Source organism: Balaenoptera acutorostrata, chromosome 9 (genome assembly GCF_949987535.1).
Source record: "Balaenoptera acutorostrata chromosome 9, mBalAcu1.1, whole genome shotgun sequence".
Lineage (NCBI taxonomy): Eukaryota > Metazoa > Chordata > Mammalia > Artiodactyla > Balaenopteridae > Balaenoptera > Balaenoptera acutorostrata.
In genome coordinates, this window is record NC_080072.1 from 86,982,050 (window position 1) to 87,001,463 (window position 19,414).

A 19,414-nucleotide genomic window follows, 5' to 3' on the forward strand; every position below is an offset into this window, starting at 1 on the left:
ACCTGGGATCCAGTGTTTGTGGGGCTGGGGGTCTTGGATCGAGTGTTGGCTTGCTGGTGGGCAGAGCCAGTTCATGATGCATCTCACTGAATGTCCTGGAGTGTCCCAAAATGCTTTCAGCCCATTGGTGAGTGGGGCTGGATCCCAGGATAGCTGGCTGAGGGGTCCAAGGTGTCTCAGAACTGGTGTCAGCCTGAGGTAGACAGAGCCAGGTCCTGGGTTCTCTGGCTGCACAGCCCTGGGGGTCCTGGAGCTGGCGTTGACCCGCTGGTGGGGAAATCTGGGGCCTGGGGTGGTCCTGGGGTGATATCTCCATGCTACTGGGTGAGGCTGGTTCCTGACACAGCTGGCTATAGGATCTGGGGTATCCCAAAGCTATTATAGGCCCACTGGTGAGTGGGGCTAGATCCTGGAGTGGCTGGCTAAGGAGCCCAAGGTGTCCCAGAACTGTTGTTGGCCTGTTTGTGGGTCAGCTGGGTTCTGACATGGCAGGCTGTGGGGGGACTGTGGTGGTCCTGAGAGTGGTATCCACCCACTGGTGGGTGGGGCCAGGGCCCAGGGGATCCCAGGGCTGGTGCCTGCCCTCGGGTGGCTGAGGCCAGGTCCTGGGGTCTCAGGCTGCAGGACCCGGGGTCCTAGAGCTGGTGTCAGCCTGCTGGTGGGTAGAGCTGAGACCCTGGGGTCCCAGGGCTCGTGCCGGTGCCTTGGTGTATGAGACCAGGTCCTGGGCCCTCTGGTGTACAGGGCCATATCTCAGGGTGCCTGTGGGCTTAGGGGGTCTTAAGGCAGTAGTCCTGTTGGTAGGTGGGACTGTGTTCCTGCCCAGCTAGTTGCTTGGCCTGAGGTGTCCCAGTACTGGTGCTGACAGGCCTGTGGGTGGGGCCAGGTCTCAGAGCTAATAAGCTCCAGGGAGGATTCCAAAATGGCACTTGTCAGCACAAATGTCCCTGTGGTAGAACACGCTCCCCAAAATTGTTGCTGCCAGTGTCTGTGTCCCCAGGTTGAGTTCTAGTTGCCTCCTGCCTATCCAGGAGGCTCTCCAAGACCGGCAGGTGGGTCTGACCTAGGCTCCTTTCAAATAACTGTTTCTGCCCTGGTTCCCAGAGTGTGTGAGATTTTGTGTGCACCCTTTAAGAGTGAAGTCTCTATTTCCCACAACACTCTGAGTCTCCCGACTGGTCTTCAAAGCTAAACCTTCTGGAGGCTCATCTTCCCAGTGCAGGTCCCCTGGACTGGGGAGCCTGATGCTGTGCTTGGACCCTTTGCTCCTTGGGGAGAACCTCTGCAATTGTGATTATTCTGTCATTTGTGGGTTGCCTGCCCAGGAGTCTTGACTGTACCTCATCTCCGCCCCTCCTACCCGTCTTGCTGTGGTTCCTTCTTTATATCTTTAGTTGTAGAAGATTTTTTCTGCTAGTCATCTGGTCTTTCTTATCAGTTGTTGCTCTGTAAAGAGTTGTAATTTTGGTGTGCTGTGGGAGGAGGTGAGCTCAGGGCCTTCCTACTCTACCATCTTGGTCATTGCCCCTGTCTAAATGCTTCTTAAATGTCAAAGCATAATGTGTTTGCTGCTTCCCTTATAAATAAGTTAATGTGTTATCCAAGTAGAAAAAACCTGAATTTTAAAAATAAATCTTGGAAAGTGTATGTATTTAATCATTAAATTTTTATTTGAATAGTGATGTCATTAGTAATTTAAGAGAAACTTGTCTCCTGTTCTTTGAAAGGAAAAGGATAAACCATTAATTTATTTATTATTTTAGTTGTACCACAGTCAGCTATTGCTCTCTAATCCCTCATATGAAATTTCCCTGGAATTAAAAATAGTGCCCTTTACTATAGCAATAGAATTTGGAATAATATCTATCCATGATAGATTTATACGCACTACCTTTGAAAAGCAGCATGATCTCTTCAGATAAAGAATGATGGAAAAGGGGGGACTTCCTAAGTGATCCAGCTGTTGGGACTCCGTGCTTCCACTGCAGGAGGTGTGGATTCGATCCCTGGTCGGGGAACTAAGATCCCACATGCCACGCGACCAAAAAAAAAAGAATGATGGAAAAGACCAGGGGCTCCACACTGCCTCATCACTGCTCAATGTGGGGAAATAATCTTGTTTTTCTAGAGGCCCACAAATGGTTTCTTTGTATGATTTCACATTTCCAGTTCATGTATCGAGTCCTCTGTGGCCTCTTTTCCTAGTAGGATGTTCATTATTTAGAGGGGCCCATTTACTAGGCCAAATACCTGTTGACAAGTTAATTTCCAATTGACTGCCAGTGCCCCTAATTAGGAACTTCAATAGAGCAGCTAAAATTTTTTAAAATGTCATTTTAGAAAGTACATGAAATGCTGGAAACATTGAGCAGTCTGCTGTTCTTTATGGCCGTTTAGATGAAAAGTGTTCTGTTTAGGAAAGTTGATTTGATCCAAGAATTGTGATTATTTTGTATGTATCCTTCCTCACCAATAGTGTACTTCTTGTTTATTACAGGATTTCTTCAAGCAAGAATTAACTTTCATTAGCAAATTCATTGAAACTGTTCAAAATAAGCCAGTTTTCTCTTACTATTCCAAAAGAAGATGTCAGAGTCACAAATTTAAGATGATGGAGTAGTGTTGTACTACAGGTACCCACACCCCCTCACCCCAGAGGCAGGAGACTACATGGTCCTAGGTGCATCTCCTGTTTCAGAGGCCTCATCCCTGCTGAATGGATTCCTCTAACAAAGAAGCACAAGACAGGAGCTCACTTTTATTTGGTAGCAGAAATATGATTCATTTTGAATAATTTATTTATATTGGGTGGCTATTCTTGCGCCAGCTAGAGGATGAATGTTAAATGATAAAAGTGATCATAATTGCCTTATGGAAGGACACTGCTGTGAACTCAGCATAAACTTCACTCTGCAGCATATCAGTAAATGGCAGTAACAGAAAATGTTGGAAATAGAACGTGTGTAAGTAGCTCTTTTTATTAAATCAGATTCTTCCAGTGCTTAAGCAAGGCATTCATCTTTGGAAACTATGGTGGCTCCTTTTGGAACACAATCAAAAAGCTATGATTGAAAAAACAGAAACAAACACAAAAAAACTGCCGTCTATGCATATAGTTATTAAAAAAAGGAGATGGTGGGGATTCCTTGGTGGTCCAGTGGTTAGGACTCCACACTTTCACTGTGGAGGGCCCTGGTTCAATCCCTGATTTGGGGAACTAAGATCCAGCAAGCCACGCAGCACAGCAAAAAAAAAGAAAAAAAAAAAAACCCCAAAACCAACCAAATGAACAAAAAACACACATGTAAAAAAAAATAAGAGATGGTGATCAGTATTTTCTCCTTGTAGTCTTGAGAATTTGATTGTTGTTCCTACAAAATGTAGCAGATCTTTTCAATAGTGATTTGCGAATCTTCCATCAGAAATAAGAAAACTAAGTCTAGTGTTATGATGAATAAAAGCAAAATATTCCTCTAAATAAAACTAAGATTATGGGTTTGATGATTCAGGCTAGGAGATAAAAACAAAACAAGCACAGCTATAAACCCTCTGAACATAGGGTTCAGATGGTGGAGAGAGTGTGGCAGTAATTCTTCTTCTAAGAATAGGAACAGAAGGATAGGATTAAAGAAAGCAAATGGGATCTGCTACGCAGATACATCTGAGATGCCTTCACTCCAGGCATGTGGTCAGAAACATAAGGAGATAAAGGAAATTAAAAGGAGGAAAAGTACTATAAATCCAAAAGTTCCTATTCCTAAACTCAGATTGGAAAGGGACACACTTTTCCTCCCTTTCTCCCTCCCTCCCTTTCTTCTTTCCTTTCTTTCTTTTTTCCTAAACCAACTACTGATTAGCTTTAAAGCTTTAAAGATTCATTTCTTAATTTCTTCCTTTAAGGGTAAACATGCCAAACCAATTTAACATTCTCCCCAAATATTTAATCATTTTGATTGTTCTCTGGACCTTAAGCAGTTTTCCTACAAATTGAGGCACTTAAATAGGTCCAAACATTTAAGAAGTGATCTCTTGGTAGCACTTGATGGTGAAGAACAGCCATCCTGAGATGCTCATATGGAGGTTTTGCTGATCTGGTCCTTTCATGAGAAAGCAACTTGGGTACTTGTTCTCTCATCAAAATCAGGCTTCCAAAGTAAGGGGTAGTGCTGGTATTTCCATCTCTGACCATGCCTTACATTTACGATCTAAGTGCAAAATAAATTGTATCTGTCAAAGCATTGTTTGATCTGATGATCTGGCTTGAAAAAATATAATACATAGCATAGAAAGAAAGTACAGTGCCTAGCATAACAAGCTGGTTTTTAATGAAATATTTGTGGGCATTTTGGCCCATTACAAAAACAAGGAAAAAATCAAAATATATCCTGGATAATAAATAACATTATCAGGACACTCGCCCAGAAATTGTGAAAGGGTAAGGAAGCAGTGTATAAATGTCAGTTCACAATTGAAATGAGCATCTCTCTTTCATGATTTGTGTTATTGTTTCTATGATTATGTGAGAGGGTTGTGATACACCTCACAGAGCAGTGAGCCCTAAGAAATGATGCATCATCTCTAACCCCTCACTGTGGATTTCCACTGGGTTTCCCTGTCTTTGACAGTGTGAATACCCTCAGGGGAACTGAAGAAAAGAAAAAAGAAAAGCATAGAACATGATGTCTTTTCTCTCCTTTTATATAAGACTGTCTTGATGCAAAACAATTCCCCAAGCATTTTCTTCTCATATGCAAGGAGGCCAGTGGGAGAAATTTTAGATGGGCTATAAGTCACTCTACATCTGGATGCTTCCTGACACCTAGGATGACACCTCTAGGTCTCAAGCCACATCTTTGTATAGATCTGATGAAGAAGTTGCATAGGGGAAACTTCCTGTAGTTTAATTTAATTGGCTTGTACCCTAAGTAGGCTGAATACAAAAATACTCCTTAAACAGTAATTAGAACCTTTTTCTCTAGGACGATTTAGTACTACAAGAACCTGATTATTATGGAGTCCTAATGCATAGACTTAAAAGAGGCTTCATTTGAGAAGCTGGCCCACATACTGGGCAAACTTTACTGGAATTTGCACATGGGTACCATAAGGGCAGATATCATGGAAAGATTTACCCCTGACTTGTAATAGGATTAATGCCAACCAGTTATTAATATCATTACCATTTGGCTGATAACAAGTTAACAAGGATATTGCTCAATCTTTTCTTCTGTCATAGCTATCCAATAGCTGGAAGAACGGAAAACTTTTTCCAAGAGACTATGTTGTGGTTTTGTAAAATTTCTCACTCATCTAATTAAAATGTTCCATTAATTATTTTCTGGGTTACTTTTTTTTGGAAGCTGATAATCTAAATCCTAACAGATCTTAGAACATATTTGACTAAAATAGTTGAATTTCAGACTTCACAACACAGTAAATCCATTTTTTGTCTTTCAGCAGAATATGACTTCACATAGAAACTTCATATGTACTTTTGTAATGATTTTTGGTGATCATTTTATACATTTTAATTGTAGTTATAACTTTCTTCTTAAATAAAATAATATATACATATTAAAAAAAGAAAATATACTTAACCAGAAAAGAAAATTAAAATTACTCACAATTCCATTACCCAGAAAAACCACTGTTAATCTTTTTGTTGTATATCCTGCCAGTCTTTTTCTCCTTGTTTATATATCATCATTAAATTTTTTGTTTTATTTACTAAAGAAAAAAATTTATTATTCCACACATGTTCTTTTTGAACATTTTTCTATTTGATAAGCATATTATGGGCATTTTATGTTATTACTCCAGAATACAATTCTAATGCCTACAAAGGATTCTACCACATTTTAGTGTAGAAATTTAGTTACTTATATGTTTCCTCCATTCCCTGTATATTTAAAAAAATTTTTTTAAACATCTTTTTTTTTTTAACATCTTTATTGGAGTATAATTGCTTTACAGTAGTGTGTTAGTTGCTGCTTTATAACAAAGTGAATCAGCTATACGTACACATATATCCCCATACCTCCTCCCTCTTGCATCTCCCTCCCACCCTCCCTATCCCACTCCTCTAGGTGGACACAAAGCACCAAGCTGATCTCTCTGCACTATGTGGCTACTTCCCACTAGCTATCTGTTTTACATTTGGTAGTGTATATAAGTCCATGCCACTCTCTCACTTCATCCCAGCTTACCCTTCCTCCTCCCATGTCTCCAAGTCCATTCTCTACATCTGCATCTTTATTCCTGTCCTGCCCCTAGGTTCTTCAGAACCATTTTTTTAAGATTCCATATATATGTGTTAGCATACAGTGTTTTTTTTCTCTTTCTGACTTACTTCACTCTGTATGACAGACTCTACGTCCATCCACCTCACTACAAGTAACACAATTTTGTTTCTTTTTATGGCTGAGTAATATTCCATTGTATATATGTGCCACATGGACACTTAGGTTGCTTCCATGTCCTGGCTATTGTAAATAGAGCTGTAGTGAACACTGTGGTACATGACTCTTTTTGAATTATGGTTTTCTCAGGGTGTATGCCCAGTAGTGGGATTGCTGGGTCATATGGTATTTCTATTTCTAGTTTTTTTAAGGAACCTCCATAGTGTTCTCCATAGTGGCTGTATCAATTTATATTCCCACCAACAGTACAATGTAAATTTTCTCCACACCCTCTCTAGCATTTATTGTTTGTAGATTTTTTGGTGATGGCCATTCTGACTGGTGTGAGGTGATACCTCATTGTAGTTTTGATTTGCATTTCTCTAATGATTAGTGATGTTGAGCATCCTTTCATGTATTTGTTGGCAATCTGTATATCTTCTTTGGAGAAATGTCTATTTAGGTCTTCTGCCCATTTTTGGATTGGGTTGTTTGTTTTTTTGGTATTGAGCTGCATGAGCTGCTTGTAAATTTTGGAGATTAATCCCTTGTCAGTTGCTTCATTTGCAAATATTTTCTCCCATTCTGAGGGTTGTCTTTTCTTCTTGTTTATGTTTTCCTTTGTTGTGCAAAAGCTTTTAAGTTTCATTAGGTCCCATTTGTTTTTATTTCCATTTCTGTAGGAGGTGGGTCAAAAAGGATTTTGCTGTGATTTATGTCATAGAGTGTTCTGCCTATGTTTTCCTCTAAGAGTTTTACAGTGTCTGGTCTTACATTTAGGTCTTTAATCCATTTATTTGTCGTTTTTCCTTTGCTGCTTTTAATATTTTTTCTTTGTATTTAACTTTTGATAGTTTGATTAATATCTGTCTTAGCATGTTTCTCCTTGGATTCATCCTGTATGGGACTCTCCATGCTTCCTGGACTTGACTGACTATTTCCTTCCCCATATTAGGGAAGTTTTCAACTATAATCTCTTCAAATACTTTCTCAGTCCCTTTCTTTATCTCTTCTTCTTCTGGGACCCCTATAATTCTAATGTTGGTGCGTTTAATGTTGCCCCAGAGGTCTCTGAGACTGTCCTCAATTCTTTTCATTCTTTTTTCTTTATTCTGCTCTGTGGTAGTTATTTCCACTATTTTATCTTCCAGATCACTTACCTGTTCTTCCTCCTCAGTTATTCTGCTATTGATTCCTTCTAGAGAATGTTTAATTCCATTTATTGTGTTGTTCATCATTGTTTGTTTGCTCTTTAGTTCTTCTAGGTCTTTGTTAAACATTTCTTGTATTTTCTCCATCCTATTTCCAAGATTTTGGATATCTTTACTATCATTACTCTGAAATCTTTTTCAGGTAGACTGCTTATTTCTTCTTCATTTTTTTGGTCTGGTGGGTTTTTACCTTTTTCTTTCATCTGCTGTGTGTCTCTCTGTCTTCTCATTTTGCTTAACTTACTGTGTTTGGGGTCTCCTTTTCACAGGCTGCAGGTTCATAGTTCCCATTGATTTTGGTGTCTGCCCCCAGTGGCTAAAGTTGGTTTAGTGGCTTGTGTAGGCTTCCTGGTGGAGGGGACTGGTGCCTGTGTTCTGGTGGATGAGGCTGGATCTTTTCTTTCTGGTGGGCAAGACTGCATCTGATGGTGTGTTTTGGGGTGCCTGTGACCTTATTATATTTTAGGCAGCCTCTCTGTTAATGGGTGGGGGTGTGTTTCTGTCCTGCTCATTGTTAGGCATAGGGTGTCCAGCACTGTAGTTTGTTGGTTGTTGAGTGGAGCTGGGTCTTAGCGTTGAGATGGACATCTCTGGGAGAGCTTTCAGTGTTTGATATTACGTGGAGCTGGTAGGTCTCTGGTGGACCAGTGTCCTGAACTCGGGTCTCCCACCTCAGAGGCACAGACCTGACACCTGGCTGGAGCACCAAGAACCTGTCAGCCACACGGCTCAGAAGAAAAGGGAGAAAAAAAAAAGAAAGAAAGAAATAAAATAAAGTTATTAAAATAAAAACTAAAAATTAAAAAAATTAAAAAGTAATAAAAGAAAGAAGAGAGCAACCAAACGAATAAACAAATCCACCAATGATAACAAGCACTAAAAAGTATACTAAAAAAAAATTTTTAAAAAACAAAAAATAAACGGACAGACAGAACCCTAGAACAAATGGTAAAAGCAAAGCTGTACAGACAAAATCACACAAAGAAGCATACACATACACACAAAAAGAGAAAAAGGAAAAAAAAATATATATGTATATTAAAAAGAAAAAGGGAAGAGAGCAACCAAATCAATAAACAGATCTACCAATAATAATAAACTCTAAATACTAAACTAAGATAAACATAAAACCAGAAACAAATTAGATACAGAAAGCAAACTCCAAGTCTACAGTTGCTCCCAACGTCCACCACCTCAATTTTGGGATGATTCATTGTCTACTCAGGTATTCCAGAGACACAGGGTACATCAAATTGATTGTGGAGATTTAATCTGCTGCTCCTGAGGCTGCTGGGAGAGATTTCCCTTTCTCTTCTTTGTTCACACAACTCCTGGGGTTCAGCTTTGGATTTGGCTTGACCTTTGTGTGTAGGACACCTGAGGGCGTCTGTTCTTCGCTCAGGCAGGACAGGGTTAAAGTAGCAGCTGATTAAGGTGCTCTGGCTCACTCAGGCCGGGGAGGAGGGAAGGGTATACAATGTGGGGTGAGCCTGTGGCGGCAGTGGCCGGCGTGACGTTGCACCAGCCTGAGACACGCCGTGTGTTCTCCCAGGGAAGTTGTTCCTGGATCACAGGACTCTGGCAGTGGTGGGCTGCACTGGCTCTCAGGAGGGGAGATGTGGATAGTGACCTGTGCTTGCACACAGGCTTCTTGGTGGCTGCAGCAGCAGCCTTAGTGTTTCATGCCCATCTCTTGTGTCCTCACTGATAGCCACGGCACACACCCATTTCTGGAGCTTGTTTAGGTGGTGCTCTGAATCCCTTCTCCTCATGCAACCCGAAACAATGGTCTCTTGCCTCTTAGGCAGTTCCAGACTTTTTCCCAGACTCCCTCCCGGCTAGGTGTGGTGCACTAGGCCTCTTCAGGCTGTGTTCACACAGCCAATCCCAGTCCTCTCCCTGGGATCTGACCTCCGAAGCTGGAGCCTCAGCTCCCAGCCCCCACCCGCCCTGGCAGCTGAGCAGACAAGCCTCTCAGGCTGGTGAGTGCTGGTCAGCACTGATCCTCTGTGCAGGAATCTCTCTGCTTTGCCCTCTGCACCCCTGTTGCTGTGCTCTCCTCTGTGGCTCTGAAGCTTCCCCCCCTCCCCATCTCCACAAGTGAAGGGTCTTCCTACTGTGTGGAATCTTTTCCTCCTTCATAGCTCCCTCCCAGAGGTGCAGGTCCCATCCCTATTCTTTGTCTCTGTTTTTCCTTTTTTCTTTTGCCCTACCCAGGTATGTTGGGAGTTTCTTGCCTTTTGGGAAGTTTGAGATCTTCTGCCAGCATTCAGTAGGTGTTCTGTAGGAGTTGTTCTACATGTAGATGTTTTCCTGCTGTATTTGTGGGGAGGAAGGTGATCTCCATGTCTTACTCCTCTGCCATCTTGAAGGTCTCTGTCCCAGTGCATTTATATGATATAGACCATACTTTTGTATAAGTCAGTTGGAATTGTTATTTTTAACACAGGCTGTTCAAGATATTGGAGCCAGAGCAATTGAACAAAGGAACACAATCAAGGTTTTGGTTCAAATTCAGGGATTAATCACATCATTGAGGATATTAGTTAACTACACAAATTCATCTTAATGGCCCTGGATCACCTTATGTTAGAGCTGGGGGGAATTAGTGAACATATGAGAAAAAGAAATATCTTTTAGAAATGACACCAATAGGAAGTAATATAAATAATTCTGCCTTCTAGGAAAATAATTCTGCCTTCTAGGAAAACTCTAGTATTCAGAGAAGATGGGTTGAATATAAGTTCCTGGATGATAAGTCCTCTTTACTTCTATAGCTTGAGTCATTTTGAGATGCTGAGCAATCCCACGAAGTAGTAGACACTCACATATTAAAAACTAAAAGTTGGCATAAAACACAAATTCACATGTGCCAGAGGCATTGTAAATAAGTGCATGATTGGTGACCATATACTTTATAGTTTGTTAAGGTATTATTGGAGTGAGATAGGGTGTGCAATGAAGAAAACTTTGTTTAGCAGGAGTCAAGAACAAACTTGTCAAGAGGTGGAGTTTTTGGAAGGTTTAAATCAGAGAATGTTGAAGAACCAAAGGTCAACATGCTTGTTCAGCGAACTGTTGTGGAGACATTCTGGCACATCCAAGAAGTACTGGGATTGGTCAGCAGAGAAGATAGGTGGCCACAAAACAAAGTCCTCAAAGAGGACAACAGTACCGAAAGGAAAGCAGAGGGAAGGGGGAAAAAAATGGGAGCAGGGGAAGAAATAACACAGAAGCCAAAAATAAGACACTAAGAAGAAGCTGGAAGTGAATTGGGGCTGGCTGAGAGGCTGTTCGTGGGGGCAGAAGATGGGAGATGCCACAGCATGCCCTTTCCCTGTGTCTATGGGGGACAGCTTCTAAAACACAAGGGTTCTGTTTTCGAGGTACTGATTTGCTTTGAAAAAGAAAGGATCCCTGTGCTTCACTCTCAATTTGTTGGTGTGTCAAATTTACTAGAATAGGGCATTCTGGAGCTTGCAGTCATAGTAAGTGTGTGCTTACAGACCTTGGGCTTCCCTCCCAATGATGGGCTTTGTAGCTACCTCAAATAAAATAACATGGGGTTAGAATAATGAAATATGCTTGTAAACCCAGAAGTCTAATGGTTGATTTTCTTCTGGGCTTGTTTGCTTGCTGGTGGTGTCTGCTTTCTATTCTCTTACAGAGTTCTATTGGAAGAGTGCTATCTTTTGTTTTTGACAGAATGCTGATCCAGGTGTGCCTGTATTTTTACTGTAAATTTTTGTGGCGTTGCCTGAAATTTGTAATGAGAAAGCTGACTGGAAGATGTGAACTGCAACGGATCTGTTACAATACCAAGCCTGGAGCTTCTAGAACTATGAAAATCGGTAAGCACGAAACAAAGCAGTAAGCAAAATGTAGGCTTTCTGGGATTGAGGATACACTGTTATTTTTCAGTATAGTAATTGTAAACCACTTGTAAAAGATAATTTTTGAATGGCTTTTTAAATCATCTCTTTTCCAGAAACATCACTGAGGGATTCAAAAAGTAAGGTAAGTAAAATTGTTCCTATATTTTTCAGCAACTTTTCAATTGAAGACTTACCTCCATCATCAAAAAGTAAAAATTTTAAGAAACAAAAATATACTTTTGGCTACGAATACTAATGCAAACTGAGAAGAATGAATTATTTTCCCATCACAGACCACTGTGCTTTTTACATGAGAGCAGCCACTCAAGAATTTCTAGGCAGATTTATGATGCACATATTATTTCATTGATGAATTAATCCTTTTTTATACCTCTTTCCAAATCATAAAATAAATATTCCTTGAAAATAAGATCAGTGGTAACTCTCTGGTATTTCATCAATATCCAAATCATTTAACTTTATACTCAAGATTTTCCAAGAAAATCAAAGAAGCCACTATGCTAGCATTTATAGCACATAGTTAAGCATCCACATAAGAAAGAAAAATCTGCTTCTCAAGATTCTTTAATATTTAATTTAATTTTGGCATCCTTAGGACTATATCCCCCATGTACTTCACACAGTCATAGACATAATGCCCATTAACAATGGAAGCCATGTGTGGTGAGTGAGAAAATGAAAATATACTATTTCTAGGTAAGTAGTTTAAAACAGATGAAGATGGTAAAAAAAACTTACGTATTTTTGTTTTATGTTAATTACCTTAATCAGAAAAATTGTACTACCCCCACTGTGAAAATATCAAACTTACTAGAATTCAAATACTACATCAATTTTTGCCTTTAGTTTAGTTTCTTATCTTCATATAGAAGCTTTAAACAAATATTTGAGGCCCCTATTTAAATATACCCCACTTAAGACACCAGTGTTCATGACAAAACAACTGATTAAAACATGTTTTCCAGCTACTGCAGACTTCAGTGAGTGTTCATCCTGATGCTATTGAAAAAACTATAGAAGACATTATGGAACTGAAAAAAATTAATGCTGACATAAATCCACAGTAAGAATATGTTTATTATGTTGTAAATATAAAACAGAAGTCACATGCCACATATTTAGTATTTCTAAATACTCTCTCTCTAACTATGGTCTCACACGCTCTTTCTCTCTCTCTCTCTTCCCTGACCCAAATAATCATCTGCATGTTGTGACTTTCAGATGAAAAATAAAGAAAAAAGATACCTTTTTCATATTTGTAAATAGCAGCAGCTTTGTACTTCTGTTGTGATTTATGCTTATGCTTCTGAGATGCAACGAATGTAAGAAATCTGGTGGATGCCTCTGATATCAGAAGGTGAAATAAAGGGAGCCCATTCATCAACAGTCGCTCCATATGATGCCTGTGTTTTACATTAACAGTAAATGTTCAAATTGTAAATGTGCCTGAGCTGATTCTGCTCCATGAAGAATATTTCTTCAGTTCATGACAGGCTGATAATCTTGGAGACAGTTTCTACCTGCTTGTGAAGAAGACAGGCATGTGTGGGAGAGAGAAATGGTTTTTATATGAAGACTTTAGAACTTTGTAATTTAGTCATCTCATCTTGGAAGTATTAAAATGCATTTGGTGATGTACATGACATTTAAAATTAGCTTTATATTTTCCATTGTGTACAGGAATTTTTCTGTAAAATTTTAGGCTAAGGATATTGGGTAGAATAAATTCTGTTTGCAGATATATTCAGATAAAGTTTAGGTAAGTAACAAACTGTCTTTTAGATGTGCATACTTAAGAACTTCAGATGTTATCACTAAAGAAAGCTTTTAATTGCCAAAGATGAGAAGCTGTAGTCAAAGGGAATTTCAGAGTGCACTTTGCATAGGTCTGTATCTTGAAGGGATTCTAGTACTAGCTGATTGAGGCTCATCACAAAACTCCATTTCCATGTAGTCTCCATAGTATTCTTCTGTAGAAGCTTCAGCTAATTAGCTGCCTTTTCTTTATTCAGCCATTAAATGTGATTTAATTATACAGTAAATGTCTTTTTGAAATCTTCTGACATATTTTATTTCTCTGGGAAGCTGGTAAGAATGAAATTCATTTTAAATTAAGTTGAACCAAAATTTTATGATTACAATTAGGCATGAGAGATATATTAGACCTATAATCATATTTAGAGATTGGGTTAGATTTAATAGCAAATCTTTTCTGTCTCTTTTATGAAAGTTATATATTTCATTCAAAAGTGTTTCCTGAGCTTCCCTGGTGGCGCAGTGGTTGAGAGTCTGCCTGCCAATGCAGGGGACACGGGTTCGAGCCCTGGCCTGGGAAGATCCCACATGACGCGGAGCAACTGGGCCCGTGAGCCACAATTACTGAGCCTGCGCGTCTGGAGCCTGTGCTCCGCATCGAGAGAGGCCGCGACAGTGAGAGGCCCGCGCACCGCGATGAAGAGTGGCCCCCACTTGCCACAACTAGAGAAAGCCCTCGCACACAAACGAAGACCCAACACAGCCATAAATAAATAAATTAATTTAAAAAAAAAAGCCAGTTATTTAAAAAAAAAAAAAAGTGTTTCCTTACCATCTATTCTTTTGATTTCTTTTAGGGAGAAAAAAACACTTATAGGTAGTAGATTATGTTTTTTAAAGCTCAATATGGATTTTAGTGAGGTTTTTTTCCAGGTTGACATTGACAAAATGTGATTTTTTTTTTAATTGAATAATTTTCTGGAAAAAAATCAAGAGATAGAGAGGGCTGGGGGAAATACCTTGTAATTTATCAAGCCATTACCACTATTAACCTTACTTTGTTTTATACATATTTTTCAGGTGCCACTTACAGTGGTGCTAAGAATTACTACAGTCAAATTGAATTGGGTCTTTTGTTTTCTTCTTTTTTATTTCTCCCACTCCCTTCTTTCCCTCAAAATTAACTCTCTTCTCAGTCCTGTGTTGAATTTTTGGGTGACGAGTACCCCTGTGCCTTTTTCCTAAATATCTGATTTAGTTTTTTTTAATTGAACATTCAATTTTATTTAAGTTTAGTATTCTGGGTTATCTGACACTGCCTTCTATGTTTGGAGTAAGCATACAATCCTAAAACTTAAATTTTTCTATTGTCCCCAATTTTAGACTTAACCTCTATACATCTCATCCCCCCCAAAAAAAGATGATTATGACACTGTCATTGTGATTATGGTGATCCCCCAACTCCAACAAAAAATGCTTAAATTTAGTGAGTGAATTAGAAGTTGGAGTATATTGAACAGTAACTCTTAGGCTGAATCATATGAAATTGCTATTGTTGAATCACAAAAGTGAATAACTATAAAGAAATTAGCAGGAAAAAATAAACATGAAATACTACCTTTAGATTTAAAAATGCCATCAAATGAGTACAGGAAGATAATTTATGTAACAGTAGTTTATAGGAAAAAAGGATCTTGGTGATTATTTAGCCACCTGTTTAATAAACTTGTAATGTTATGTGATTGCTTAAAGAGACCCTATTTTACTTTCTGCGTTGTGGGAGAGAAAAACAGCATTCAGATCACAGGAAGTAATGATCCTCTCTATGTCATGCTTGCCAGATTCTTTTTTGTTCCAGTGATACGTTTTAAGGGGACTGTTAATCATACAAACTGTGCATTCAAGAAGACTGAGCAAGATAGTAAAACATCTGAAAACCATGTCCCATGAGAAGGAATTGAAGGAAGAGGGGAGTTTTTTTTTTTTTTTTTTTTTTTGGTTGTTTTTTTTTTAACCCTGGAGATGAGACTAGAAGAAAGAATTCTTCCTGTCTTAAAATGAATAGGCATGGCAGGGAAAAGTGGAAATGAATTTGCTCTGAGAACAGTGTTTGAACCACTTGGTAATAAAGAAAGCAGATTCTGTTTCAGCATAAGAATAGGCATTCAGACAAGTAGAGCAGTCAGAATGGAATGGGAAATTTTGTAAAGTACTGAGTTCTTTCTCTTACCATTGCCTTATCTGTCAGGGGTTCTCTGCAAGCAGAGGTATTTTTATTGTTGTTTTTATTTGTTTCAAAATTTTTCTTACCCCTAAGCCCCTGAGGGCTATTTATCTCTCTCTCACTGACACCTACCCCCACACACCCTTCTGAAGTGTTTCTGCTATATCTACCTAAGGGAGCTAAATGATCCCTAAGAAACCATGATCACCTATATTTTCTACATCTTTCAAGTCACTTGCATAAACAGCTCCCTTGTTTTTAAGCCATATTATTGCAATTTGGCTTAAGAAAAGGCTGGAATGAGAGGTAAATTTTAGCCAAGTTCCACAACTGTCCATGTGGAGCTTCAGTTAAAAATTGTGCTTCTATTAGATCCTATATGAGCAATTTCCAAATATTATATAAATATGAAAAGTCCTATTGTGCATACATCAAGTGAACAAATGCCAGAGAATGTGGTTTTTTTCCCTCATGTGTGTTTCTTCTATTTTTTAACACGTTAGGTTGGGAATCTCTCTTCAAGCTTGCCTTCTGCAAATTGTTGGGTACAGAAACCTTATTGCAGATGTGGAAAAACTGCGCAGAGAACCCTATGACTCTGATAATCCCCAACATGAAGAAATGCTTTTGAAGGTTAGTCCTTGAACACATTTCAGTTCTTCGCTTAGGTCAGCTAATGTTTGCCAAGCTCCTGCTATGTGCTAGGCACTGCTCTGGACATGGCGGGGCACAAAGGTGAATACGACATGGACACTGAACTGATTGGTAAAGCCTACATTTTCTTGCTGGTTCAGATGTTGGAGGTAAATTGTTCAATAGAAAATTCATGTGAGAAGTTAAATATAAAGCCAATTTTCATTTGGAATCTGAGAAAGCATCAGAGGTGATTTCTATGGCCTCTCACATTTGGCTCAAGTTTAGATTGTTTAACTGTGTTGAAAGCCAATAGGAGAAATAGAATTTGTCAAAGAGTGACCTAGGATTTCCATTTACGACTTTTAATAGACATCAAAGAAGATGAAGTTGGTTTTTGCTTCCACAATAGCTCCCTGGGGAAATTACCCAAGATCTTAATGCTGATTATTTATTCATGTAACTTGAGTATTAGAAGAGTAAGTAAGGGTTTACATATGGTGTATTAAAGCTGTTTGAAGAATAATATGCAGTTATAAATACTCCTTCTTGGCTGTCAAACAAAACCTTAAAAATCTGATCTGATCTGATAGTGTATTATGACACATCAATAAAACTTTAAAAAATTAAGACAAAAAATATTAAGACAAACCTTTAGAACTACTCATCTGAAATGTTTTATAAATTCATTTCTGAAAATAGATGCTTCTTAGGATGGAATGCTTCTTTGTCCTTTCCTAGAATTCAAAAAGGCAGTAATGAAATTGGAGTAATACATTTGTTTAGCTGCCTTAATTTTATTTTATTGAAAGATGTAAATAGAAGCTGCCATTTAAAAAATGTATCCTGTTGTGTTTTTGTGTGGAGTGTGTATTTTTGTGTATGTAGGTAGTTAAGCAGATGATTCATTTGTCTCTACTAATTAGTGCTAGACCTGATGTCAACCATTAAAATTAAAGAGGCCTCATTCTTACAAATGGTTTCTTCTTCCCTTTCTCCTCTGCTTAATTTTAGCCAACCTACTGGCTGACCTTCATCTCTTTGGTTGCTTTTTTCTTTATGTTCTGATAGAGATAGTCAAGTTTAATAAAACGAACTCAAGGTGGGAAATAAGAGGTGATGAAAGAGAAAAGAGGTGTTATAATTAACAGACTGGCCACAGCTCCTGAACAATTCATTAAAATGGCTGATATGCCCTCTGAATCAATGACATTTGGGTACTTGCTATATGTCATCTTAGTTGATCTGTTGTATGTGTGCTGGTACGTAGGTTTTCAACAAATATGATTGAATGCATGAATTATTGAAGTCATTAGATACAGGTCAAGAACTTTTATGATATGACTTTTACCTGTGGTCACAATTTGAGTATGTAGGTATTATTTTTTATAGTCACAGCTATAAGAGGTAGGCAAGGTGACAGTTATCTTTATTTTTTTCATCATTAACTTTATTTAAAAAACATTTTTTATTGAGGTACAGTTGGTGTACAATATTATATGTTTCAGGTTATACAACATAGTGATTCATAATTTTTAAAGGTTATACTTCATTTATACTTATAAAATATTGGATATATTTCCTGTGCTATACAAAATATCCTTGTAGCTTATTTTATACATAGTTGTTTGTACCTCTTAATCCCCTACCCCTGTCTTGATCCTCCATGCTTCCATCTCCCAATTGCTAACCACTAGTTTGTTCTCTATATCTGTGAGTCTATTTCGTTTTTGTTTTATTTACTAGTTTGTTTTATTTTTTTAGGTTCCATATATTATAAGTGATATCATGCAGTATTTGTCTTTATCTGTCTGACTTATTTCACTTAGCATAATACCTCCAAGTCCATCCATGTTGCTGCAAATGGCAAAATTTTATTCTTTTTAGGGCTGAATATATATACCACCATTATATATATACACCACATATTCTTTTTTATAAAAATAAATTTATTTATTTATTTATTTTTGGCTGCATTGGGTCTTCGTTGCTGCGTGCGGGCTTTCTCTAGTTGCGGTGAGCAGGGGCTACTCTTCATTGTGGTGCATGGGTGTCTCATTGCGGTGGCTTCTCTTGTTGTGGGGCATGGGCTCTAGGTGCATGGGCTTCAGTAGTTGTGGCACACGGGGTCAGTAGTTGTGGCTCATGGGCTCTAGAGCACAGGCTCAGTAGCTGTGGCACATGGGCTTAGGTGCTCCGCAGCATGTGGGATCTTCCCCGACCAGGGCTCGAACCCTTGTCCCCTGCATTGGCAGGCAGATTCTTAACTACTGCACCACCAGGGATGTCCCTATAACCACATATTCTTTATCCATTTATCTGCTGATGGACACTTAGGTTGCTTCCATATCCTGGCAACTGTAAATAATGCTGCTATGAACATTGGGGTGCATGTATCCTTTCAAAATAGTGTTTTCAAGTTTTTCAAATATATACCCAGGAGTGGAATTGCTGGGCCATATAGTAGCTTTATTTTTAGTTTTCTGAAGCTGCCATACTATTCTCCACAGTGACTGCACCAATTTATATTACCACCAACAGTGTACAAAGGCTTCCTTTTCTCCACATCCTCATCAACATTTGTTATTTGTGGTCTTTCTGATGATAGCCATTTTGACAGGCATGAGGTGATATCTCATTGTGGTTTTGACTTGCATTTCTCTGATGATTAATGATGTTGAGCATCTCTTCGGTGCCTGTTGGCCAAATTTATGTCCTCTTAGGAAAAATGTCTATTCAGGTCTTCTGCCTATTTTTTAATTGGATTTTTTTAAAAGTTTTATTTTTATTGAAGTATAGTTGATTTACAGTGTTGTGTTAGTTTCTGGTGTACAGCAAAGTGATTCAGTTTCATATATATATGTATACACACATATGTATATATATATTCTTTTCAATTGTGGTTTATTACAGGGTATTGAATATAGCAGTAAGAACTTGTTTATCCATTCCATATATGATAGTTTGCATCTGCTAATCCCAAACTCCCAATCAATCCCTCCCCTACCACAATCTGTTCTCTATGTCTGTGAATCTGTTTCTGTTTTATAAATAAGTTCATTTGTGTCATATTTTAGATTCCACATATAAGTGATATCATATGGTATTTGTCTTTCTCTGTCTGACTTACTTCACTTAGTATGATAATCTCTAGGTGCATCCATGTTGCTGCAAATAGCATTATTTCATTCTTTTTTATGACTGAGTTGTATTCTGTCTTTATCCACTCATCTGTCAATGGACATTTAGGTTGCTTCTGTATCTTGGCTGTTGTAAATATTGCTATTGCTATTTCTA

The 19,414-nt window shown here is 38.6% G+C and overlaps 1 protein-coding gene across 5 annotated transcripts in view; it reads left to right on the top strand.

The window, feature by feature from the left end:
• The window catches only part of ELMOD1 (ELMO domain containing 1), a 104,998-nt gene that overhangs the window by 46,342 nt on the left and 39,242 nt on the right, over positions 1 to 19,414 (top strand). For 2 of the 5 annotated variants that reach the window (XM_057552062.1, XM_057552063.1), the window contains 4 exons: positions 11,315 to 11,460; positions 11,598 to 11,626; positions 12,471 to 12,568; positions 15,988 to 16,117. In XM_057552062.1, the coding sequence (XP_057408045.1) occupies positions 11,315 to 11,460; positions 11,598 to 11,626; positions 12,471 to 12,568; positions 15,988 to 16,117 (403 nt within the window). Of the gene's footprint in view, positions 1 to 2,497; positions 2,766 to 2,785; positions 2,964 to 11,276; positions 11,461 to 11,597; positions 11,627 to 12,470; positions 12,569 to 15,987; positions 16,118 to 19,414 lie in introns of those variants that run through there. The other 3 variants (XM_057552065.1, XM_057552061.1, XM_057552064.1) reach the window with 3 other exon arrangements.